This window comes from Ranitomeya imitator, chromosome 2, assembly GCF_032444005.1.
Source record: "Ranitomeya imitator isolate aRanImi1 chromosome 2, aRanImi1.pri, whole genome shotgun sequence".
Lineage (NCBI taxonomy): Eukaryota > Metazoa > Chordata > Amphibia > Anura > Dendrobatidae > Ranitomeya > Ranitomeya imitator.
Genome location: NC_091283.1, coordinates 215,729,499 through 215,755,857, shown reverse-complemented (window position 1 = coordinate 215,755,857; position 26,359 = coordinate 215,729,499). Strand labels below are relative to the sequence as shown.

Below are 26,359 nucleotides of genomic sequence, written 5' to 3'. Positions count from 1 at the left end.
AGTGTTATCTTTTCTCCTTTATTCCCTTTATGTTATAATTACCCGTGTACATATTTGCAATTGTCTCATTTGTAATATCTTTATAAAATATTTTTGATAAAGCACATGTGATAGTTGTCTGTTGGCCTAAAGTCACCCCGAATCGTGACAATTGGGGCCAGCGGTCAGGGGAATCCTGACACCCAGGAATCCCAGCCCCGCACTGTGCATAATGCATAACACAGTGCGGGGCGGGGATTCAGTAACAGGGTGGCCGCACTGCCCGCACAGGCGCAGAATGGAACCCGGCATCAGCGCTAGGACGGCAAATGCTCTATGTGCCTGCGCAAGGCAGAAGAGCAGAGTGCAGGTGCCGGAATTCACACAATAACAGTGCTGAGGGGGCGGCGAAAATCTACACAAGAGATGAATGACGGCAGTTGGGCGCTTCTAAGAGGAGGCTTCAGTCCCGCCTCCATGGACAAAGATAGGTATTTCAGCAGAATTATAAATACATTTATTGTGGCAATAACAGAAACAAAAACTAAAAGAGCCACCTTGTTAGAATGCAGCATTACTGCTGCACAAGGTGGCTCTTTTAGTTTATGACGGCTGGAGGGGGGTGACAGTGGCCCTTTAACCCCTCTGTGACCTTAGACGTACTATCCCGTCGAGGTGCCCTGGGCTTATCTGACCCTGGACGGGATAGTACGTCATAGCCGATCAGCCGCGCTCACGGGGGGAGCGCGGCCGGGTGTCAGCGGCTTAGTGCCGGATGTCAGCTGCGATATGTGCCAGGAGCGGTCACGGACCGCCCCCGGCACATTAACCCCTGGCACACCGCGATCAAAGATGATCGCGATGTGCCGGCGGTGCAGGGAAGCACCGCGCAGGGAGGGGGCTCCCTGCGGGCTTCCCTGAGACCCCCGGAGCAACGCGATGTGAACGCGTTGCTGCGAGGGTCTCACCTCCCTCCCTGCTCCCTCCAGCCCCGGATCCAAGATGGCCGCGGATCCGGGTCCTGCAGGGAGGGAGGTGGCTTCACAGAGCCTGCTCAGAGCAGGCACTGTGAAGCCTGCAGCGCTGCATGTCAGATCAGTGATCTGACAGAGTGCTGTGGAAACTGTCAGATCACTGATCTGTGATGTCCCCCCCTGGGACAAAGTAAAAAAGTAAAAAAAAAATTTTCCAAATGTGTAAAAAAAATAAAAAAAAATATTCCAAAATAATGAAAAAAAAAAAAAATATTATTCCCATAAATACATTTCTTCATCTAAATAAAAAAAACCCAATAAAAGTACACATATTTAGTATCGCCGTGTCCGTAACGACCCGACCTATAAAACTGTCCCACTAGTTAACCCCTTCAGTAAACACCGTAAGAAAAAAAAAAAAAGAGGCAAAAAACGCTTTATTATCATACCGCCGAACAAAAAGTGGAATAACACGCGATCAAAAGGACAGATATAAATAACCGTGGTACCGCTGAAAGCGTCATATTGTCCCGCAAAAAAAGAGCCGCCATACAGCATCATCAGCAAAAAAATAAAAAAGTTATAGTCCTGAGAATAAAGCGATGCAAAAATAATTATTTTTTCTGTAAAATAGTTTTTATCGTATAAAAGCGCCAAACCATAAAAAAAGATATAAATGAGGTATCGCTGTAATCGTACTGACCCGAAGAATAAAACTGATTTATCAATTTTACCAAACGCTGAACGGTATAAACGCCTCCCCCAATAGAAATTCATGAATAGCTGGCTTTTGGTCATTCTTCCTCACAAAAATCGGAATAAAAAGCGATCAAAAAATGTCACGTGCCCAAAAATGTTTTCAATAAAAACGTCAACTCGTCCCGCAAAAAACAAGACCTCACATGACTCTGTGGACCAAAATATGGAAAAATTATAGCTCTCAAAATGTGGTATTGCAAAAAATATTTTTTGCAATAAAAAGGGTCTTTCAGTGTGTGACGGCTGCCAATCATAAAAATCCGCTAAAAAACTCGCTATAAAAGTAAATCAAACCCCCCTCATCACCCCCTTAGTTAGGGAAAAATAAAAAAAAATGTATTTATTTCCATTTTCCCATTAGGGCTAGGGTTAGGGCTAGGGCTAGGGTTAGGGCTAGGGTTAGGGCTAGGGTTAGGGCTAGGGTTAGGGTTGGGGCTACAGTTAGGGTTGGGGATAAAGTTAGGGTTAGGGTTTAGATTACATTTACAGTTGGGAATAGGGTTGGGATTAGGGTTAGGGGTGTGTCAGGGTTAGAGGTGTGGTTAGGGTTACCGTTGGAATTAGGGTTAGGGGTGTGTTTAGATTAGGGTTTCAGTTATACAGGTCCTTCTCAAAAAATTAGCATATAGTGTTAAATTTCATTATTTACCATAATGTAGTGATTACAATTAAACTTTCATATATTATAGATTCATTATCCACCAACTGAAATTTGTCAGGTCTTTTATTGTTTTAATACTGATGATTTTGGCATACAACTCCTGATAACCCAAAAAACCTGTCTCAATAAATTAGCATATTTCACCCATCCAATCAAATAAAAGTGTTTTTTAATAACAAACAAAAAAACCAACAAATAATAATGTTCAGTTATGCACTCAATACTTGGTCGGGAATCCTTTGGCAAAAATGACTGCTTCAATGCGGCGTGGCATGGAGGCAATCAGCCTGTGACACTGCTGAGATGTTATGGAGGCCCAGGATGCTTCAATAGCGGCCTTAAGCTCATCCAGAGTGTTGGGTCTTGCGTCTCTCAACTTTCTCTTCACAATATCCCACAGATTCTCTATGGGGTTCAGGTCAGGAGAGTTGGCAGGCCAATTGAGCACAGTATTACCATGGGCAGTAAACCATTTACCAGTGGTTTTGGCACTGTGAGCAGGTGCCAGGTCGTGCTGAAAAATGAAATCTTCATCTCCATAAAGCATTTCAGCCGATGGAAGCATGAAGTGCTCCAAAATCTCCTGATAGCTAGCTGCATTGACCCTGCCCTTGATGAAACACAGTGGACCAACACCAGCAGCTGACATGGCACCCCACACCATCACTGACTGTGGGTACTTGACACTGGACTTCAGGCATTTTGGCATTTCCTTCTCCCCAGTCTTCCTCCAGACTCTGGCACCTTGATTTCCGAATGACATGCAAAATTTGCTTTCATCAGAAAAAAGTACTTGGGACCACTTAGCAACAGTCCAGTGCTGCTTCTCTGTAGCTCAAAAGTGGCTTTACTTGGGGAATGCGGCACCTGTAGCCCATTTCCTGCACACGCCTGTGCACGGTGGCTCTGGATGTTTCCACACCAGACTCAGTCCACTGCTTCCTCAGGTTCCCCAAGGTCTGGAATCGGTCCTTCTCCACAATCTTCCTCAGGGTCCGGTCTCCTCTTCTCGTTGTACAGCGTTTTCTGACACATTGTTTCCTTCCAACAGACTTACCATTGAGGTGCCTTGATACAGCACTCTGGGAACAGCCTATTTGTTGAGAAATTTCTTTCTGGGTCTTACCCTCTTGCTTGAGGGTGTCAATGATGGCCTTCTTGACATCTGTCAGGTCGCTAGTCTTACCCATGATGGGGGTTTTGAGTAATGAACCAGGCAGGGAGTTTATAAAAGCCTCAGGTATCTTTTGCATGTGTTTAGAGTTAATTAGTTGATTCAGAAGATTAGGGTAATAGGTCGTTTAGAGAACCTTTTCTTGATATGCTAATTTATTGAGACAGGTTTTTTGGGTTATCAGGAGTTGTATGCCAAAATCATCAGTATTAAAACAATAAAAGACCTGACAAATTTCAGTTGGTGGATAATGAATCTATAATATATGAAAGTTTAATTGTAATCATTACATTATGGTAAATAATGAAATTTAACACTATATGCTAATTTTTTGAGAAGGACCTGTAATTGGGGGGTTTCCACTGTTTCGGCACATCAGGGGCTCTCCAAACACGACATGGCGTCCGATCTCAATTCCAGCCAATTCTGCGTTGAAAAAGTAAAACAGTGCTCCTTCCCTTCCAAGCTCTCCTGTGTGCCCAAACAGGGGTTTACCCCAACATATGGGGTATCAGCGTACTCAGGACAAATTGGACAACAACTTTTGTGGACCAATTTCTCCTGTTACCCTTGGGAAAATACAAAACTGGGGGCTAAAAAATAATTTTTGTGGGAAAACAAAAAGATTTTTTATTTTCACGGCTCTGCGTTATAAACTGTAGTGAAACACTTGGGGGTTCAAAGTTCTCACAACATATCTAGATAAGTTCATTGAGGGGTCTAGTTTCCAATATGGGGTCACTTGTGGGGGGTTTCTACTGTTTAGGTACATTAGGGGCTCTGCAAACGCAATGTGACGCCTGCAGACCAATCCATCTAAGTCTGCATTCCAAATGATGCTCCTTCCCTTCCGAGCCCTCCCATGCGCCCAAACGGTGGTTCCCCCCCCACATATCGGGTATCAGCGTACTCAGGACAAATTGGACAACAACATTTAGGGTCCAATTTCTCCTGCTAACCTTGGAAAAATACAAAACTGGGGGCTAAAATATAATTTTTGTGGAAAAAAAAATATTTTTTATTTGCATGGCTCTGCGTTATAAACTGTAGTGAAATACTTGGGGGTTCAAAGCTCTCACAACACATCAAGATGAGTTCCTTAGGGGGTCTACTTTCCAAAATGGTGTCACTTGTGGGGGGTTTCTACTGTTTAGGTACATTAGGGGCTCTGCAAACGCAATGTGACGCCTCCAGACCATTCCATCTAAGTCTGCATTCCAAATGGCGCTCCTTCCCTTCCGAGCCCTCCCATGCGCCCAAACGGTGGTTCCCCCCCACATATGGGGTATCAGCGTACTCAGGACAAATTGGACAACAACTTTTGGGGTCCAATTTCTCCTGTTACCCTAGGGAAAATACAAAACTGGGGGCTAAAAAATAATTTTTGTGGGAAAAAAATTTTGTTTTATTTTTATGGCTCTGCATTATAAACTTCTGTGAAGCCCTTGGTGGGTCAAAGTGCTCACCACACATCCAGATAAGTTCCTTAGGGGGTCTACTTTCCAAAATGGTGTCACTTGTGGGGGGTTTCAATGTTTAGGCACATCAGTGGCTCTCCAAACGCAACATGGCGTCCCATCTCAATTCCTGTCAATTTTGCATTGAAAAGTCAAACGGCGCTCCTTCCCTTCCGAGCTCTCCCATGCGCCCAAACAGTGGTTTACTGCCACATATGGGGTATCAGCGTACTCAGGACAAATTGGACAACAACTTTTGAGGTCCAATTTCTTCTCTTACCCTTGGAAAAATAAAAAATTGGGGGCAAAAATATAATTTGTGAAAAAATATTTTTTATTTTTACGGTTCTGCATTATAAACTTCTGTGAAGCACTTGGTGGGTCAAAGTGCTCACCACACATCCAGATAAGTTCCTTAGGGGGTCTACTTTCCAAAATGGTGTCACTTGTGGGGGGTTTCAATGTTTAGGCACATCAGTGGCTCTCCAAACGCAACATGGCGTCCCATCTCAATTCCTGTCAATTTTGCATTGAAAAGTCAAATAGCGCTCCTTCCCTTCCGAGCTCTCCCATGCGCCCAAACAGTGGTTTACTGCCACATATGGGGTATCAGCGTACTCAGGACAAATTGGACAACAACTTTTTGGGTCCAATTTCTCCTGTTACCCTTGGTAAAATAAAACAAATTGGAGCTGAAGTAAATTTTTTGTGTAAAAAAGTTAAATGTTCATTTTTATTTAAACATTCCAAAAATTCCTATTAAACACCTGAAGGGTTAATAAACTTCTTGAATGTGGTTTTGAGCACCTTGAGGGGTGCAGTTTTTAGAATGGTGTCACACTTGGGCATTTTCTATCATATAGACCCCTCAAAATGACTTCAAATGAGACGTGGTCCCTAAAAAAAAAATGGTGTTGTAAAAATGAGAAATTGCTGGTCAACTTTTAACCCTTATAACTCCCTAACAAAAAAAAAAATTGGTTCCAAAATTATGCTGATGTAAAGGAGACATGTGGGAAATGTTACTTATTAAGTATTTTGTGTGACATATCTCTGTGATTTAATTGCATAAAAATTCAAAGTATGAAAATTGCGAAATTTTCAAAATTTTCGCCAAATTTCCGTTTTTTTCACAAATAAACGCAGGTACTATCAAAGAAATTTTACCACTATCATGAAGTACAATATGTCACGAGAAAACAGTGTCAGAATCACCAGGGTCCGTTGAAGCGTTTCGGAGTTATAACCTCATAAAGGGACAGTGGTCAGAATTGTAAAAATTGGCCTGGTCATTGACGTGCAAACCACCCTTGGGGGTAAAGGGGTTAAGGACATGTTGGTTCTGTCCCCTTCTCGTGACTCTCTCTTGATACTGCCATGTCCCTGGCTATCTGACTTGATAGACGTTTGCGTGAACACAGACAGAAACGCAATGCTGACTCTGTACCTTTTCTGGAGAACCCATGCAGTTTGGGGTGACTCACTACCATCAACTTCAAAGAATCAAGCAACACAAGCTGTTTTTTGTTAACCATTGTGGAGAGTCTCCATGTCACAGGTCTTTCTGCCTAAGATAACCAGAACATTAGCGTCTGTGTGGGCCCACGGATGCCCACCTAGGTGCACAGGTATTTCCTTACGATTATGCAAAATAATGATGTTTTATTTTGCCTAGAAAAATCTGTGCGGCTTCAGGCCTTCGTTGATTACAGTTCTGCAGCAAATTTTTTTGATTCCAAGGTGGCAAAGGATCTTGGTTTATCTGATCATCGCCTGCATGTAGTAGAGCCGATCGGACTATGGCATCTTCTAGTCTCCATGCCAAAAGTTTAAAAAAAAATGTTTTAAAAAAATATATAAAAGTTCAAATCACCCCCCTTTTGCCCCATTCAAAATAAAAAAAAAAAATCAAACATACACATACAGTATTTGGTATCGCCGCATTCAGAATCGCCCGATCAATTAAAAAAAAAAAAAAGAATTAACCTGATCGCTAAACGGCGTAGGGAGAAAAAAAAAGTCGAAACGTGAGAATTACATTTGTTTAGTCACCGCGACATTGCATTAAAATAATGGGTGATCAAAAGAACGTATCTGCATCAATATGGCATCACTAAAAACATCAGCTCGGCACGCAAAACATGAGCCCTCACCTGACCCCAGATCACAAAAAATGGAGACACTACGGGTATCGGAAAATGGCGCAAATGTTTTTTTTCCTTTTATAACAAAGTTTGGAAATTTTTTTAACCTCTTAGATAAAGAATAGTGATGAGCAAATATACTCATTACTCGAGATTTCTCGAGCATGCTCCGGGGTCCTCCGAGTATTTTTTAGTGCTCGGAGATTTAGTTTTTCCTCACCGCAGCTGAATGATTTACAGCTTCTAGCCAGCATAAGTACATGTGGGGGTTGCCTGGTTGCTAGGGAATCCTAACATGTAATAAAGCTGCTAACAGATGTAAATCATTCAGCTGCGGTGAGAAAAACTAACTCTCCGAGCACTAAAAATACTCGGAGGACCCCCGAGCGTGCTCGAGAAATCTCAAGTAACGAGTATATTTGCTCATCTCTAATAAAGAAAGAACCTAGACATGTCTGGTGTCTATGAACTCGTAATGACCTGGAGAATCATAGTGGCAGGTCAGTTTTAGTGTTTGGTGAACATGGTAAAAATCAAAACAAAAACAAAAAAAAATTGCACTTTTTTTGCAATTTCACCGCACTTGGAATTTTTTCCCCCCCCATTTTCTAGTACACAACATGGTAAAACCAATGGTGTCGTTCAAAAGTACAACGTGTCCCGAAAAAAAACAAGCCCTCACATGGCCATATTGATGGAAAAATAAAGTTATGGCTCTGGGAAGAAGGGGAGCGAAAAACAAAACCGGAAAATGCCTCTGGGGTTAAAGAAATGAGTGATCCGACACCCCTCAGAGATTTACATGTCTTTGAAAAAATATAATTCTAACCTTCCCTCTGGGCATACCGCCCTCCAGACATCATACCATCTTAGTTTATTGATTTATCCAATGTCGCCCCACTGTGACCAAATCTATCCCGTGGAATGTAACACGTTCTTGGTCGCCATAAATCTAGATGCTACATGCCAATGCAATTACCCAACTCTTTACATTTCCATAGATATTGGATGCAGCCGTAACACTCGTATGAAATCCTCGACAGCTTCCAATGAGGATAATGGTTGTCTGAGGATTGTTCAAGATCCACTGCTGGCAGTGTAATTGCTGACTAATGACGTCCTGGATGACATGCTCGAAGGGAGACACCTCGTGTAGGCGGCTCACAGTAGCAGGACCAACTGGACTTTATGGGACACATTGGAGACATGGCCGTACCGGAATCCCGTTTTGGGGGATCCGGACGTGAGCCCCGACAAAGCCACTGAACAGGTGCCTGAACGCAATGTGAAAGCGCCCTTACATGTCCATGCAGGTTATGCTCCAACCAGGAAAGTAGTTTTCTAATCGTGAGATAGCGGTAGGACAATTGGTCGGAGATTGCGATATATTCCTCCAACATGTGTTCCGTGCATATCAGAAAGCACTGAGCTTATCCTGGAAATGGGGGCAAGATACACTCGACTAGGTGCATACCACCTAGAAAGGTCACCATGACCTTTATATATATATATATATATATATATATATATATATATATATATATATATATATATATATATATATATATATATATATATATATATATATATATATATATATATATATAGGTTTGCAATCTTCCTCACTTACTGCATCACTTTTCCTTCTTTCTTTTCAGTAGGATCTTTCTGAAGGATTTCTTACGTCGGATGTTTTGTACCGCATTGTAACAATCGCTCTTCATCGGAACACTGTTTCCGCCTGATCTTATTACTAAACCAACATTTTCCTGGAGCGCTGCCATTTCTCCCATTACTCCTTGTCAAGACGAAAAACTTGGAAGTTAAATATTTGAAACTTGTAATTTTTCACTTTCACAGACTGTTTTTATAAAATGAATGCTTCTATGGAAAAATACTCGCTACACTCTTAGTTTTATTTCTTGGAGGGTGAAGGTTTCCAAAATAAGGTTCTTTCGGGATCCTCACACTTCGGGACTGCAAGGTTTCTGCCATTTGAGGCCGAATGCGAGTCAACTTGACTTTTCTGTCATTTGAGGCCGCATGCGAGTCAACTTGACTTTTCTGTCATCTGAGGCCGCATGCGAGTCAACTTGACTTTTCTGTCATCTGAGGCCGCATGCGAGTCAACTTGACTTTTCTGTCATCTGAGGCCGCATGCGAGTCAACTTGACTTTTCTGTCATCTGAGGCCGCATGCGAGTCAACTTGACTTTTCTGTCATCTGAGGCCGCATGCGAGTCAACTTGACTTTTCTGTCATTTGAGGCCGCATGCGAGTCAACTTGGCTTTTCTGTCATTTGAGGCCGCATGCGAGTCAACTTGGCTTTTCTGTCATTTGAGGCCGCATGCGAGTCAACTTGACTTTTCTGTCATCTGAGGCCGCATGCGAGTCAACTTACAAGACTGCCAACGTAGCAAAAAAAACACATTCCTTTGCCTTCTCTATTATGGCCTACTGTGGTAAAAGAAAAATCATCTAGAATAATCTGAAAGAAAACAAAACAAAACACATTTTTCTTTAATTCCCATGAAGCACTGTGAAGGCTTAAACTTCTCAAACATTGTTTCTAATACTTTTATGGATCTTTGTTACAGAGCGATTAACTTTTTTTTTTTGCCTATCTGTAGCCCCCACACACACAAAGTAAAAAAAAAAAAAAAATGTAAAAACAAAAAACATTTCTTAAATTTGTAAAAAATGATAACAATTGCTGCTAAACGTATGAGTTTTCCAAATGATGTCAAAGTTGAACATTTTTAAAACTGAATTTTTCCACATTTTCTGTAAATTTCATTTATTTAATAAATAAAACACAAAACAAAACCTAAATTTGCTATTAATGTAAAAGTACAATGCGTCATGAGAAAACAATCCCCAGAATCACTTGGATAAGTAGAAGCATTCCAGAGTTATTACAACATAAAAGGACAAGTCAGATTTGAAATACAGGGCTGTGTCCACATGGGCTATGCCCTTAAAGTGAATCTGTCACCAGTTTTTTGCTACCCCATCTGAGCGCAACATCATGTAGGGACAGAGAGCCTGATTCCAGTGATGTGTCACTTACTGGGCTGCTTGCTGTAGTTTTCATAAAATCACTCTTTTCTCTGCTGTAGATCCAGCAGTTATCTGAATGCTGAGCTGTGCATAACCCCGCCCACCTCTCTGATTGGAAGCCATGTGTGAAAAGGCAGCCAATCAGTGGTGGGGGCGTGGTTGGACTACCTGGCAGCAGGTTTACTAGAACTCTACTGATAATCTCCTGCTGAGAAAACAGGGATTTTATCAAAACTATAACAAGCAGCCCAGTAAGTGACACATCGTTGAAATCAGGGTCTTTGTCACTATATGATGCTGCTCTCAGATTACATAGCAAAAACCTGCTGACAGATTCCCTTTAAATGGGTTATGCTAGGAGGTCTACAGCTGCCCACTTCTGTATCCGGTGTAATTGGTACTGCTGAGGTTGCGACCCTGTTCATTACGAGACAAGTGTACAATCAGAAGGTAATGTACAGGCGTCTCGGCAGATACATGGGTCATAGTGTGAAAGCTTACTTCCGATGCAGAGGTGAGCGGCTCTATACATTGCCAAAGAGTTTGGAAGGAATTAGTATGGAGCTTGTATACGGCACTAAAGTGACCCGTTCTCCCAATATTTAAAGGAATCCTTCCGGAAACAACAAAATGTGAGGTCTGGTGCTGGGCCTCAGGGGACGGGACGCAACTAATCTAAGATCTCAATTTGCTCTTTTACCAGGTGTTACTTTACCCAAATCCCAGAGAAGTCACCTTCTTCCCTTCCTTCTGGGATGTATACTTTTTTTATTTTTAATATCCACATTTACTTTGTTTAACCCCCTTCCGCCAAAGTCAGACTTGGCCTTTACGTTGAACCATTCTTTTTTTCCCCACTTATCAGTGGTGACATTTTGTTGTACCTATAACAAACTTTAACTTTTTTATGGGGGAAAATGTAAACAATGCAGCAATTCCAATTTTTTTTTTTTTTTTTTTTAAAATGCCCTTAACAATAGTAATTCTCAGTGGTTTGTTAATGCCGTACAGCCGACATGTTATCTTTATTCTGCAGGTTGTTTTGATATTTTTTTTTTCTTTTTGCCACATTCTGACAGCTGTAACTTTCACGTTTTCGGTTTCCAGAGTGGGATCACGACATTTTTCTTTTTTTACGTAACGAGCTGTACTTTGTGTCGGCACTATTTTTGGATGCACACAATTTTTTTTTTTTAGCAAGACGAGATGACCCAAAATAACATTTTTCATTTTTTTTTTCTTTCAACAGCATTCACCATGTGGGATAAATAAAAAACAGTTTTATAGTACAGATCGCTACTAAATATACTTTTTTTTACCAAATAAAACCTTACAACTAAACTGGGTGGTTGTTTCTTTTTAGTTTTACAATTTTTTTTTTATTTTTCAATACTTCTTAGTCCCAAAGGGGAGGAGAACATAAGATCCTTTACTCACATCACTAATGCAGTTATTACCTAAGCTGAAAGAGGAAGACTAGTTCCGCAGCAAAAACATTTCTGCAACTTGTCCGTGACCTTCTCTTACATGACTATTGTAGAGCGCAGATTTTGCTGTAAGTAAAACAGCCAAAACTACAGACAAGTCACAAGTTGCGGCATCTGAAATCCCCAACACCTTTGGAAACATTTACGATGTTGCAAGTCGCAACGCAACACCATAGGACATCATTACATCCAATGTGTCCCTCCAATTTCAGTGTCGAGTAGCCTCGGACTGATCGGTTATTACACCCCAGATCTGATGGGTTTGTCCTATTACAGCTTATTACTAGGCCTCTGGTTGCCATCGGCACTGTGCGACTGCGTTGCGGGACTGCCGATGGACTTACAGAGGGAGAACTCTCCCTCTGGCAAACTCCTCACATGCCACTGTGACTAAAGACAGTGGCATCTAAGGGGGTTAAAGTGCGGAGGTCGAAGCCAGCTCCGGTCCCAGCGCACTTAGCAGCTCAGCCATATATTACCGCCGATTCCTACTGAAGTTGTGGCCGTGCCATCCCTGAAACGTAACGATGCTGTAATTGGTGCCAAATTCAGGATGCATCCAAAATCAGGAAGGCGAGTTAAATATTCTTTACTGTCAATAGTTGAGTTACTTCTATCTATGAAGAGCATCTTGAAAATGGTTTTACTGTTTGGTAGGAAGTAAGGGTGGAAGGCAGATTAGAACAGGGGTGGGGAACCTCAGGCCCACGGGCCATTTACGGCCCTTGATGACCTTTGATTTGGCCCCCCAAGCAGATTTCCAGGGGCCGGCAGCCGTGTTTTGATGGTCACCAGCTCTTTAATTTCTCCTTGCTCTATTCACTACTGAGCGTTGAGGCGCGTACAATGAAAGGTTACGACCGGACACAAGTGCCAGGACGTACGTTGTGGGCTGGGTTAGCGTGTGATTTGTACAGCCCCCAAAGGATGGTAGAAATATCCAAAATGGCCCTTGGCGGTAAGAAAAAAGGCTCTCCACCCCTGCTTTGGAAGGAATGGACAAAAAGAATAAAATCCCCCCCCCCCCCCTTCCCCAAAAAAAAGCCCCATTAATTAATCCTAAGCCAAAAGACAACCATTTGTCTCAATCTGTTTTCTTAAAATGAAACGCAAGCCATGGTTTTATTAAATAATAAAAAAAATCCAAAATGCCACGTTCGATATTGAACATCGAGTTAGTTGCTCAATACATACAGTTCTTGAAGACACTAACTGCGATCTCCAAGTCTGGTTGACCTAGTGATAGTAGGCGTCCACGTTTGTGTTTAGGGTTTATAGTGGTGTATCGGAGCCGATAATGCCAGCTGGCCGTTTGGAGCAATTTCATTTCCATTATCTTCCAGAAGCCCCGAAATATCAGCATTGGGGATGCTATCGTGGTAGCTGCTGAAACTGATATTGTCCTCCTTCAGCTCAATGGTCCAAAAAGGAGCGTTCAGCTTCCGGCTCTGATACTCTCTGTACATGTACACGGCCCCCACAAATCCCATCAGCAGGACCACCACGATGATGATGACCGTCAGGATGATGATATTGAATTGAGTCCATGACATATCCGCTAATGCGGACGTGCTGTTATCCGAGGAACTTGTGATATAAAAGGTTTGGAACGTCGTCGTTAGGAAACTTTTGCTTGATAGAAGAACTTCCACTGTAGTGATGGCAGCCGATGCACTTGTACTGCTGGTGACATGTCCGGCCAATGTCGGGGTCGGCGGTGCAGGACTCTCGGTAACTAGATCTAGGACAAAAAAAAATAAATAATAATGAAAACATGACAATGCTGCACCACATTGAGAAAGAAAGACATAGCACAAAACAGAATAATGCACAAAAAATAAGCAAATAATTCCAGAAAAGCGAAGAAGCAGCAATGAAGGATTGGGGCAACAGGCTGACCCGGGGCGCTAAAAGGCTGACCGGGGGCAGCAGGCTGACCGGGGGCGCTAAAAGGCTGACCGGGGGCGCTAAAAGGCTGACCGGGGGCGCTAAAAAGCTGACCGACCCACACCAGCAAAGCTTTTATCCACAGGAGTTAAAGGGGTTGTCCATTGCTGTACACCTGACCTCCTCTAAGAGGTGACACCTGCTCCCCAACCCAAGTCCTCCATTGGAATACGAGGCGTGATTTCTGATGGCATCTCCCTAGCAATGGACGCACCATTTAACATGGAGCATTGGATATTACCGACACTGAAGCGACATGTGCCACTGAGAGGGGCCAGTGTCAGGATTTACTGACCTCCATCCCACAGGGGCCGTTATATGAGCAGTGTTTGTGGAGATAATACAAGTTCTGAAGGGACAATCTGCCCCATGGTCTCCACACTTCTTTGTATTAAACAGTCCTGAGCACTGTGTCAGATGTAATAGACCCTGCACCATTCTGACGCCTTCCCTTGCACCTGAGGGCTCATTCACGTGGCTGTAGTTTTGGCGGGAGTGTGATCTGACTAACATAGGATGGCAGTGGGACCACTTTTGGTGTGAGGCAGTACGTGTCTATTTCCCTAGGACCAGGGCGAAGAAAAATAAGAGGTCGATCTGACATTGGGATCACCCTCGGCCATGCGAGTCAGAGTCCGTGGAAAACATCAGACTGCACTCGGATGACATCGCAGAAGGGAGAAATGGGAAGTCATTTTTTCTCCATTTTCTCATCCATCTGACCACACAGGTTTCTGCACCTTACCATGTGGTCCGGCTGCTGGCGTTCCCACGGTGGCAGCACTTGCTCTCATCCGGTTGTATGACATGTGATGCCCAGCGTCCAATCAGCGCTGGAGTCAATGTCCCCGCCTCCTGTCGAATGGAGCAGGAAGAGGAAGTCATAGATCAGCCTGGACATCCTGTTCATGTTCCATTTGTCCTAAGGCAGGGCCAGTGACACCAGCACTGATTGGGTGCCGGTGTCACAACCCCACGGGGGCCCCTGGGGAGAGCGAGTACCGACACACAGGAGCATAGGCTTTATTATTTTATGGGGGGAGGGGGGGGGCGAACACTTAGATCAAGAAGATGTTCTCCTAGTAGTGGACGACCCCGTTAATAGAAAGTCTTAGGCTGTGGTTCCAGTGACTTTGGCCATGACCCCTGTTGTGCAGCCAACATTCAGTAGGCGTCAGCTCCACAGCACACCACAAGTGAGCGGAGTCGCACTGTCACCTCAACAAGCAAGTTGCAAAAAGTTGGACGACGTCAGTTTTCTTGCAACGTTCTTGCACCAGTGTGCTCGCCTTATTCACTGCGATTGTGCTGCGATGTCGCCAGTCAGGTACAGCGGCCAGTCAGGTACAGCGGCCAGTCAGGTACAGCGGCCAGTCAGGTACAGCGGCCAGTCAGGTACAGCGGCCAGTCAGGTACAGCGGCCAGTCAGGTACAGCGGCCAGTCAGGTACAGCGGCCAGTCAGGTACAGCGGCCAGTCAGGTACAGCGGCCAGTCAGGTACAGCGGCCAGTCAGGTACAGCGGCCAATACCACGGCCAGTGACACTGTGAAGTCATAAAATAAGAAGCCTTGGCAAGAAACACTGCATGATATAAATGCTGCTTTTTAAGGATTTTTTTCCCCATTCATTTGAAAAGATGAAAACCGCTGTCAATTCTCCAAGGTTATTGACGCGCTGCAGATAGGAAATTACTTTTTTTGGTGCTTTTTTCTGCAGCCAAAACCTCATCTCTTGGCATCAAAAAAGCTGTGGACATAAACAGCAAAACCTGCTTTTTTTTTTTTTTCAGGATCCCAAAGTTCGATTTAACTTGTATACCTTACATTGCTCATGGTTGTATAGTATATGTGACACCAAAACACATTTTGTAAAAAAAAAAAAAAAAAAGTCATGAAAAAATTCATAATTACAAATGTAACAGCAGCAGGGGGGAGGTGAATTGGTCAACACGCTGATTAAAGCACATTTGGGGAATCCAAAATTGGTGATGAGTGGATGCCCCTGCCATGGGATAAATTAAAAGGGTCGTTCACTATTGCACTATCACTTTTTAAAATCATAAGTGCCACAGGAAAAAACAAAAAATAAACACGTGCGCACCTCCCAGTCCGGCAACATTCCAGTAATGTCGGCGCTGGGTTTCACAACGATCGTGCGACAGTGATCAGCTGCAGCGGTCACATGACTGACCAGAGACAGCACCACATTTGGTGTCACAGTGCTGGTTTGGGAGGCATGGTATATATACATTTACCATCTGTGGCACTTTAGGATTTCAGGCGTTATCCGACAGTGGACAGCTCCTTTATGCCCGGTACATTATTCAGCGCAGATAAATGTACAGAGAAGAATACGGCGGTAAAGTGAGAAAAAAAAAAACATCTAATGTTCATTTATGGGTCAAAAATGACAAACCTCTTTGCCCTTCCAGCACGTGCTGCAGACCGCTCTCCACACGCTTCTGCAGCACACAGGCCCCTTCGTCAGACACAAGTTTGTGGGTTCACTTCCGACCCAACAATTCCTTGGCAAAGCCGCATGTCACAAGTGTCATATAAGCCATCATAATGCCAGGGATGTGAGGGAGAATGCTTCTCCTTGTGGAGACCACCACGCTGGCATAGGGAGACATGCGCCATGCAATGCTACCCTGGGAACTAAGGGCAGGCAGAGAAATCCTCCGGAAAGCAGCCTGCCAATATAACTAGTATGTGCTGGACCCAAAAGTGAAATAACGAGGGTTGTCCACTACTCGAACCACCCTTCCCAATTATTATATTCCCCCGTCTGAGAACACTTGCTACACTCTGCGGTGATGCCGGGCACCGAGGCTCGCGTGACACCATGTCATCAGCCCTGCAGCCAAACAGCGGCCACTTCACACTCACTCCTCCATGGAGGACGTCAGCGAGCAGCAGCTCCTACTTCTTCTATATGGTAGTGTCATCCCAAGGAAGTGATTCACTGCAGGGCTCACAACGTGTCATGCAATCCTCGGCACCATTGGTACGACACCGGAAGAGAGTCGGGCCTGAGCTCTGGCACCACCGTCATTGGTCCGTCATCAGAGGAGAGTAGAGCATGACCTCTGGCACTACCGTCACTGGTCCGTCATCAGAGGAGAGTATAGCCTGAGCCCCAGCAACGCAGTCACTGGTCCGTCAGAGAAGAGAAGAGCCTGAGCCTCGACACCACCGTCACTGGTCCGTCATCAGAGGAGAGCCTGAGCCCCGGCACCGCCGTCACTGGTCCGTCATCAGAGGAGAGTATAGCCTGAGCCCCGACACCACCGTCACTGGTCTGTCATCAGAGAAGAGTAGAGCCTGAGCCTCGACACCACGACACTGGTCCGTCATCAGAGAAGAGTAGAGCCTGATCCTCGACACCACCGTCACTGGTCCGCCATCAGAGAAGAGTAGAGCCTGAGCCTCGACACCACCGTCACTGGTCCGTCATCAGAGGAGAGCCTGAGCCCCGGCAACGCCGTCACTGGTCTGTCATCAAAGGAGAGTATAGCTTGAGCCTCGACACCGCCATCACTGGTCCGTCATCAGAGAAGAGCCTGAGCCCCGACACCACCGTCACTGGTCCGTCAGAGAAGAGTAGAGCCTGAACCTTGGCACCGCCGTCACTGGTCCGTTATCAGAGGCGAGTATAACCTGAGCCCCGACACCACCTTCACTGGTCCGTCAGAGGCAAGTATAGCCTGAACCCCGACACCGCCGTCACTGGTCCGTCATCAGAGGAGAGTAGAGCCTGAGCCTCGGCACCACCGTCACTGGTCCATCATCAGAGGAGAGTAGAGCCTGAGCCCCGACACCACCGTCACTGGTCCGTCATCAGAGGAGAGTATACCCTGAGCCTTGGCACGCCGTCACCGGTCCGTCATCAGAGGCGAGTATAGCCTGAGCTCTGGCATCACCGTCACTGGTCCGTCATCAGAGGAGAGGAGAGCCTGAGCCTCGACACCGCCGTCACTGGTCCGTTATCAGAGGAGAGTAGAGCCTGAGCCTCGGCACCGCCATCACAGGCGGGTATAGCCTGAGCCCCGACACCGCCGTCACTGGTCCGTAATCAGAGACCAGTATTGCCTGGTTTTTTTGGTGTTTTATCCAGACAGGGGAATACAGTAATTAAGAGGTTTTCAGAATAGCCGACAACTTTCAGATTTGAATGTCCGATCACAACCATTTAACAGTACACCCCCCATGGATGGTTACACTGGGACTTTCCACAAGGGAACTGGTGGATTAGGAAAGTAGAGATTTTACACAATCTCCCCCACACACTGCAGAAAAACCCTACAGAGGACACTGACCAGGGATACAGATTAATTTATTTTCTTTTTATTCCCAAGGGAACAGTGACATCCACACCACTCTTTCAACACAATCTACAACAAAAGGCGAACACTTTGGGGGGATTCTTCATCAGTCCCGTGTAGCTGTATCCTACAAATACTAGGAATAGTTTCCATCCTGTTTGCAGTCAGACCATAGAGTAGTGACAGATCCCAGGACATAGCAACAGCACAATTTGGCGGTGTTACATTCCAGGCTGACTGCTGCATAGGCCGCATCAATAGTAAAAAGTTGGTCACACAGGGTTAATAGCAGCGTTAATGGAGTTCGTTACACTGCGGTCAATGCTGCCATTAACTCTGTGTGAGCGGTGAGTGGAGGGGAGTATGCGGGCGCCGGGCACTCACTGCGGGGAGTAAGGAGCGACCATTTTCTTCCGGACTGTGCCCGTCGCTGATTGGTCGTGGCTGTTTTGCCGCGACCAATCAGCGACTTGGATTTCCATGACAGACAGAGGCCGCAACCATTGAATATCTGTGACAGAAAGACAGACAATGGAAGTGACCCTTAGAAAATTATATTGTAGATTGTGCTGCATGAGTGGCGTGGATGAGTCACTCTACCCTTGGGAATTAAAAAAATGTATATACCGTATATACTCGAGTATAAGCCGAGAATTTCAGCCCAAATTTTTGGGCTGAAAGTGCCCCTCTCGGCTTATACTCGAGTCAAGGTGGGTGGCAGGGTCGGCGGGTGAGGGCGCTGAGGTATACTTACCTAGTCCTGGCGCTGTCCCTGCCGTCCCACGGTCTTCGGTGCTGCAGTTCTTCCCCTCTTCAGCGGTCACGTGGGACCGCTCATTAGAGAAATGAATAAGCGGCTCCACCTCCCATAGGGGTGGAGCCGCCTATTCATTTCTCTAATCAGCGGTGCCGGTGACCGCTGATAGAGAAAGAAGCTGCGGCACCGAAGACTGTGGGACAGCAGGGGGAGCGGGACGCCGGGAGCAGGTAAGTATCGCATATTTACCTATCCCCGTTCCAGCCGCCGGGCGTCGCTCCATCTTCCCAGCGCCTCCATTTTCCCGGCTTCTCTGCGCTCTGACTGTTCAGGTCAGAGGGCGCGATGACGCATATAGTGTGCGCGGCGCCCTCTGCCTGATCAGTCAGAGCGGAGACGCCGGGACCGGACGCTGGAACGAGACGCCGGGAGCTGCAATCAAGAGAGGCGAGTATGGCTTTTTTTTTTTTTTTTTATTGCAGCAGCGGCACAGATTTATGTGGAGCATCTATGGGGCAGTATGAACGGTGCAGAGCACTATATGGGGCACAGATATGGGGGCAGTATGAATGGTGCAGAGCACTATATGGGGCACAGATATGGGGGCAGTATGAATGGTGCAGAGCACTATATGGGGCACAGATATGGGGGCAGTATGAACGGTGCAGAGCACTATATGGGGCACAGATATGGGGGCAGTATGAACGGTGCAGAGCATATATGGGGCACAGATATGGGGGCAGTATGAACGGTGCAGAGCACTATATGGGGCACAGATATGGGGGCAGTATGAACGGTGCAGAGCACTATATGGGGCACAGATATGGGGGCAGTATGAACGGTGCAGAGCATATATGGGGCACAGATATGGGGGCAGTATGAACGGTGCAGAGCACTATATGGGGCACAGATATGGGGGCAGTATGAACGGTGCAGAGCACTATATGGGGCACAGATATGGGGGCAGTATGAACGGTGCAGAGCACTATAGGGGGCACAGATATGGGGCAATATGAACGGTGCAGAGCATATATGGGGCACAGATATGGGGGCAGTATGAACGGTGCAGAGCATATATGGGGCACAGATATGGGGGCAGTATGAACGGTGCAGAGCATATATGGGGCACAGATATGGGGGCAGTATGAACGGTGCAGAGCACTATATGGGGCCAGTATGAACGGTGCAGAGCACTATATGGGGCACAGATATGGGGGCAGTATGAACGTATGAACGGTGCAGAGCATATATGGGGCACAGATATGGGGGCAGTATGAAAGGTGCAGAGCATATATGGGGCACAGATATGGGGGCAGTATGAACGGTGCAGAGCACTATATGGGGCACAGATATGGGGGCAGTATGAACGGTGCAGAGCACTATATGGGGCACAGATATGGGGGCAGTATGAACGGTGCAGAGCACTATATGGGGCACAGATATGGGGGCAGTATGAACGGTGCAGAGCATATATGGGGCACAGATATGGGGGCAGTATGAACAGTGCAGAGCATATATGGGGCACAGATATGGGGGCAGTATGAACGGTGCAGAGCACTATATGGGGCACAGATATGGGGGCAGTATGAACGGTGCAGAGCACTATATGGGGCACAGATATGGGGGCAGTATGAACGGTGCAGAGCACTATATGGGGCACAGATATGGGGGCAGTATGAACGGTGCAATATGGGGGCAGTATGAACGGTGCAGAGCACTATATGGGGCACAGATATGGGGGCAGTATGAACGTATGAACGGTGCAGAGCATATATGGGGCACAGATATGGGGCAGTATGAAAGGTGCAGAGCATATATGGGGCACAGATATGGGGGCAGTATGAACGGTGCAGAGCACTATATGGGGCACAGATATGGGGGCAGTATGAACGGTGCAGAGCACTATATGGGGCACAGATATGGGGGCAGTATGAACGGTGCAGAGCACTATATGGGGCACAGATATGGGGGCAGTATGAACGGTGCAGAGCATATATGGGGCACAGATATGGGGGCAGTATGAACGGTGCAGAGCACTATATGGGGCACAGATATGGGGGCAGTATGAACGGTGCAGAGCATATATGGGGCACAGATATGGGGGCAGTATGAACGGTGCAGAGCACTATATGGGGCACAGATATGGGGGCAGTATGAACGGTGCAGAGCATATATGGGGCACAGATATGGGGGCAGTATGAACGGTGCAGAGCACTATATGGGGCACAGATATGGGGGCAGTATGAACGGTGCAGAGCACTATATGGGGCACAGATATGGGGGCAATATGAACGGTGCAGAGCACTATATGGGGCACAGATATGGGGGCAGTATGAACGGTGCAGAGCACTATATGGGGCACAGATATGGGGGCAATATGAACGGTGCAGAGCATACAGGGCACAGATATGGGAAAATATGAACGGTGCAGAGCACTATATGGCAGAGCTATGGGGAAATATGAACGGTGCAGAGCACTATATGGCACAGCTATGGGGCAATAATGATCTATTTTTATTTTTGAAATTCACCGGTAAATGCTGCATTTCCACCCTAGGCTTATACTCGAGTCAATAGGTTTTCCCAGTTTTTTGTGGCAAAATTAGGGGGGGGGGTCGGCTTTTACTCGAGTCGGCTTATACTCGAGTATATACGGTATATTAAAAATAAGGTGCAGCAGCAGTCAGGCCTGGACACAGTCCCTGCATTATGCGGAGGAGACCCCCTGCAGTATGTGGAGGAGACCCCCAGCAACATCAGTTGCAGCAGCAGTCAGCCCTGGAGACCCCCTGCAGTATATGAAGGAGACCCCCAGTAACATCAGGTGCAACAGCAGTCAGACCTAGAGACCCCCTGCAGTATATGGAAGAGACCCCCAGTAACATCAGGTGCAGCAGCAGTCAGGCCTGGAGACCCCCTGCAGTATTTATGAGACCCCCAATAACATCAGGTGCAGCAGCAGTCAGGCCTGGAGACCCCCTGCAGTATGTATGAGACCCCCAGTAACATCAGGTGCAGCAGCAGTCAGGCCGGAGACCCCCTGCAGTATGTGGAGGAGACCCCCAGTAACATCAGGTGCAGCAGCAGTCAGGCCTGGAGACCCCCTGCAGTATGTATGAGACCTCCAGTAACATCAGGTGCAGCAGCAGTCAGTCCTGGAGACCCCCTGCAGTATGTATGAGACCCCCAGTAACATCAGGTGCAGCAGCAGTCAGGCCTGGAGACCCCCTGCAGTATGTGGAGGAGACCCCCAGTAACATCAGGTGCAGCAGCAGTCAGACCTGGAGACCACCTGCAGTATATGGAGGAGACCCCCAGCCCCATCAGGTGCAGCAGCAGTCAGGCCTGGAGACCCCCTGCAGTATATGAAGGAGACCCCCAGTAACATCAGGTGCAGCAGCAGTTAGGCCTGGAGACCACCTGCAGTCTATATGAGACCCCCAGTAACATCAGGTGCAGCAGCAGTTAGGCCTGGAGACCCCCTGCAGTCTGTATGAGACCCCCAGTAACATCAGGTGCAGCAGCAGTCAGGCCTGGAGACCCCCTGCAGTATGTGGAGGAGAGCCCCAGTAAAATCAGGTGCAGCAGCAGTCAGGCCTGGAGACCCCCTGCAGTATGTATGAGACCCCCAGTAACATCAGGTGCAGCAGCAGTCAGGCCTGGAGACCCCCTGCAGTATGTATGAGACCCCAGTAACATCATGTGCAGCAGCAGTCAGACCTGGAGACCACCTGCAGTATATGGAGGAGACCCCCAGCCCCATCAGGTGCAGCAGCAGTCAGGCCTGGAGACCCCCTGCAGTCTGTATGAGACCCCCAGTAACATCAGGTGCAGCAGCAGTTAGGCCTGGAGACCCCCTGCAGTCTGTATGAGACCCCCAGTAACATCAGGTGCAGCAGCAGTCAGGCCTGGAGACCCCCTGCAGTATGTGGAGGAGAGCCCCAGTAAAATCAGGTGCAGCAGCAGTCAGGCCTGGAGACCCCCTGCAGTATGTATGAGACCCCCAGTAACATCAGGTGCAGCAGCAGTCAGGCCTGGAGACCCCCTGCAGTATGTATGAGACCCCAGTAACATCATGTGCAGCAGCAGTCAGACCTGGAGACCACCTGCAGTATATGGAGGAGACCCCCAGCCCCATCAGGTGCAGCAGCAGTCAGGCCTGGAGACCCCCTGCAGTATATGAAGGAGACCCCCAGTAACATCAGGTGCAGCAGCAGTTAGGCCTGGAGACCCCCTGCAGTCTGTATGAGACCCCCAGTAACATCAGGTGCAGCAGCAGTTAGGCCTGGAGACCCCCTGCAGTCTGTATGAGACCCCCAGTAACATCAGGTGCAGCAGCAGTTAGGCCTGGAGACCCCCTGCAGTCTGTATGAGACCCCCAGTAACATCAGGTGCAGCAGCAGTCAGGCCTGGAGACCCCCTGCAGTATGTGGAGGAGACCCCCAGTAACATCAGGTGCAGCAGCAGTCAGGCCTGGAGACCCCCTGCAGTCTGTATGAGACCCCCAGTAACATCAGGTGCAGCAGCAGTTAGGCCTGGAGACCCCCTGCAGTCTGTATGAGACCCCCAGTAACATCAGGTGCAGCAGCAGTCAGGCCTGGAGACCCCCTGCAGTATGTGGAGGAGACCCCCAGTAACATCAGGTGCAGCAGCAGTCAGGCCTGGAGACCCCCTGCAGTATGTGGAGGAGACCCCCAGTAACATCAGGTGCAGCAGCAGTCAGGCCTGGAGACCCCCTGCAGTATGTGGAGGAGACCCCCAGTAACATCAGGTGCAGCAGCAGTCAGGCCTGGAGACCCCCTGCAGTATGTGGAGGAGACCCCCAGTAACATCAGGTGCAGCAGCAGTCAGGCCTGGAGACCCCCTGCAGTATGTGGAGGAGACCCCCAGTAACATCAGGTGCAGCAGCAGTCAGGCCTGGAGACCCCCTGCAGTCGGTATGAGACCCCCAGTAACATCAGGTGCAGCAGCAGTCAGGCCTGGAGACCCCCTGCAGTATGTGGAGGAGACCCCCAGTAACATCAGGTGCAGCAGCAGTCAGGCCTGGAGACCCCCTGCAGTATGTGGAGGAGACCCCCAGTAACATCAGGTGCAGCAGCAGTCAGGCCTGGAGACCCCCTGCAGTATGTGGAGGAGACCCCCAGTAACATCAGGTGCAGCAGCAGTCAGGCCTGGAGACCCCCTGCAGTATGTGGAGGAGACCCCCAGTAACATCAGGTGCAGCAGCAGTCAGGCCTGGAGACCCCCTGCAGTATGTGGAGGAGACCCCCAGTAACATCAGGTGCAGCAGCAGTCAGGCCTGGAGACCCCCTGCAGTCGGTATGAGACCCCCAGTAACATCAGGTGCAGCAGCAGTCAGGCCTGGAGACCCCCTGCAGTCGGTATGAGACCCCCAGTAACATCAGGTGCAGCAGCAGTCAGGCCTGCACTCAGTGACAAGCGGCATTGTGACGTCACCAGAACAAAGAGCAGAGCCCCAGCAGCACGGGAGAGCGCGGCGCTACAGACCGGTCCCGGCACAATGCGGGGAGGGCGCACGGGGGATGTCGCGATAGTCACCTTCTGTCGTGCTCCTGCCGGTGGGGCCTCTGGTGACGGGCAGTGTCGGGGTCGCTGCTGTGGCCGGTGTCGGGGTCGCCTCTGCCTCTGCGGTGCCGGTGCTCGGGGGCACTTGCTCTCCGGTGCTGGTCCCCGGGTCCCGCGCTGGCTCCCCGGTGCTGGCCGCTGCGGTGGCCGCTAGTCCCGGCTCTGTCGCAGTCACAAGTGTCGCGGTCGGCCCGGTCACCGCCTCTGTAGTGACCGCGGGCTCCGTTCCGTTGACCGCTGGTGTTATTGTTGTGTTCCCGGGATCGTCCGCCGGTGCGGTGACGGTGGCGTTCAGATCTTCCGGGTAGAGGGTCGTCTGGTTCCCGTCCAGGCTCGTACAGCTACGTAGCAGCAGCAGACAGGCGGCCGCCAGATAGAACGCCGTCCCTGCTCGTACAGCCATCTCCCATTTTCCTGCCCGGCCTCGCCTAAAGGACCGCAGCGATGTCCGACTGCAGAGCTCCCCGGGCGCAGGCACGGCACCGACTGCCCATCGCCTACAATGCGGCTGACACCTGTGTGTGATCGGCAGCGACTGCGTCCAATCACAGGCCGAGACCCAGAACCCGTGGTGGGAAAGCAGCCAATCGGCAGGGTCCTATGCACAGTGACGTAAATGCCCGAGCGAATCGGCGTGTTCGGTTCCCCAGCAGGTAACATGAATGCCCCATAGGTGTTATTGGCCGCGCGGCCGGGAGCGGTGACCACTGCTGCTCCCCCAGAGCGGCCGGGAGAGGTGACCACTGCTGCTCCCTCAGAGCGGCCGGGAGCGGTGACCACTGCTGCTCCCTCAGAGCGGCCGGGAGCGGTGACCACTGCTGCTCCCTCAGAGCGGCCGGGAGCGGTGACCACTGCTGCTCCCTCAGAGCGGCCGGGAGCGGTGACCACTGCTGCTCCCTCAGAGCGGCCGGAAGAGGTGACCACTGCTGCTCCCCCAGAGCGGCCGGGAGCGGTGACCACTGCTGCTCCCTCAGAGCGGCCGGGAGCGGTGACCACTGCTGCTCCCCCAGAGCGGCCGGGAGCGGTGACCACTGCTGCTCCCTCAGAGCGGCCGGGAGCGGTGACCACTGCTGCTCCCTCAGAGCGGCCGGGAGCGGTGACCACTGCTGCTCCCTCAGAGCGGCCGGGAGCGGTGACCACTGCTGCTCCCTCAGAGCGGCCGGGAGCGGTGACCACTGCTGCTCCCTCAGAGCGGCCGGGAGCGGTGACCACTGCTGCTCCCTCAGAGCGGCCGGGAGAGGTGACCACTGCTGCTCCCTCAGAGCGGCCGGGAGCGGTGACCACTGCTGCTCCCTCAGAGTGGCCGGGAGAGGTGACCACTGCTGCTCCCTCAGAGCGGCCGGGAGAGGTGACCACTGCTGCTCCCTCAGAGCGACCGGGAGAGGTGACCACTGCTGCTCCCTCAGAGCGGCCGGGAGCGGTGACCACTGCTGCTCCCTCAGAGCGGCCGGAAGAGGTGACCACTGCTGCTCCCTCAGAGCGGCCAGATGAGGTGACCACTGCTGCTCCCTCAGAGTGGCCGGGAGAGGTGACCACTGCTGCTCCCCCAGGGCGGCCAGGAGCGGTGACCACTGCTGCTCCCCCAGGGCGGCCGGGAGCGGTGACCACTGCTGCTCCCTCAGAGCTGCCGGGAGCGGTGACCACTGCTGCTCCCCCAGGGCGGCCGGAAGAGGTGACCACTGCTGCTCCCCCAGAGCGGCCGGGAGAGGTGACCACTGCTGCTCCCCCAGAGCGGCCGGGAGAGGTGACCACTGCTGCTCCCCCAGAGCGGCCGGGAGCGGTGACCACTGCTGCTCTCCCAGAGCGGCCGGGAGCGGTGACCACTGCTGCTCCCTCAGAGCTGCTGAGAGCTGCCGGGAGCGGTGACCACTGCTGCTCCCCCAGGGCGGCCGGGAGCGGTGACCACTGCTGCTCCCTCAGAGCTGCCGGGAGCGGTGACCACTGCTGCTCCCCCAGGGCAGCCGGAAGAGGTGACCACTGCTGCTCCCCCAGAGCGGCCGGGAGAGGTGACCACTGCTGCTCCCCCAGAGCGGCCGGGAGAGGTGACCA

The 26,359-nt window shown here is 49.1% G+C and overlaps 1 protein-coding gene across 1 annotated transcript; it reads right to left on the bottom strand.

Moving 5' to 3' along the window:
• Positions 1-12,783: 12,783 nt before the first annotated feature.
• Positions 12,784-24,839, bottom strand: LOC138662697 (multiple epidermal growth factor-like domains protein 9). Its single transcript, XM_069748571.1, has 2 exons — positions 24,284-24,839; positions 12,784-13,436 (listed from the first exon to the last, which is right to left on the bottom strand). Exons 1-2 carry the CDS (start codon positions 24,711-24,713, stop codon positions 12,961-12,963), a joined length of 906 nt encoding a protein of 301 aa, XP_069604672.1. The 5' UTR covers positions 24,714-24,839; the 3' UTR covers positions 12,784-12,960.
• Between the last annotated feature and the right edge of the window lie 1,520 nt (positions 24,840-26,359).

What these genes read in the sequence shown, in the direction of transcription:
- LOC138662697 (XM_069748571.1), bottom strand. Translation starts at nt 24,713, where the DNA reads ATGGCTGTACGAGCAGGGACGGCGTTCTATCTGGCGGCCGCCTGTCTG. An exon ending in CGGCAGGAGCACGACAGAAG is followed by an intron (nt 13,437 to 24,283) that starts GTGACTATCGCG and finishes TTTTTGTCCTAG; the next exon opens with ATCTAGTTACCGAGAGTCCT.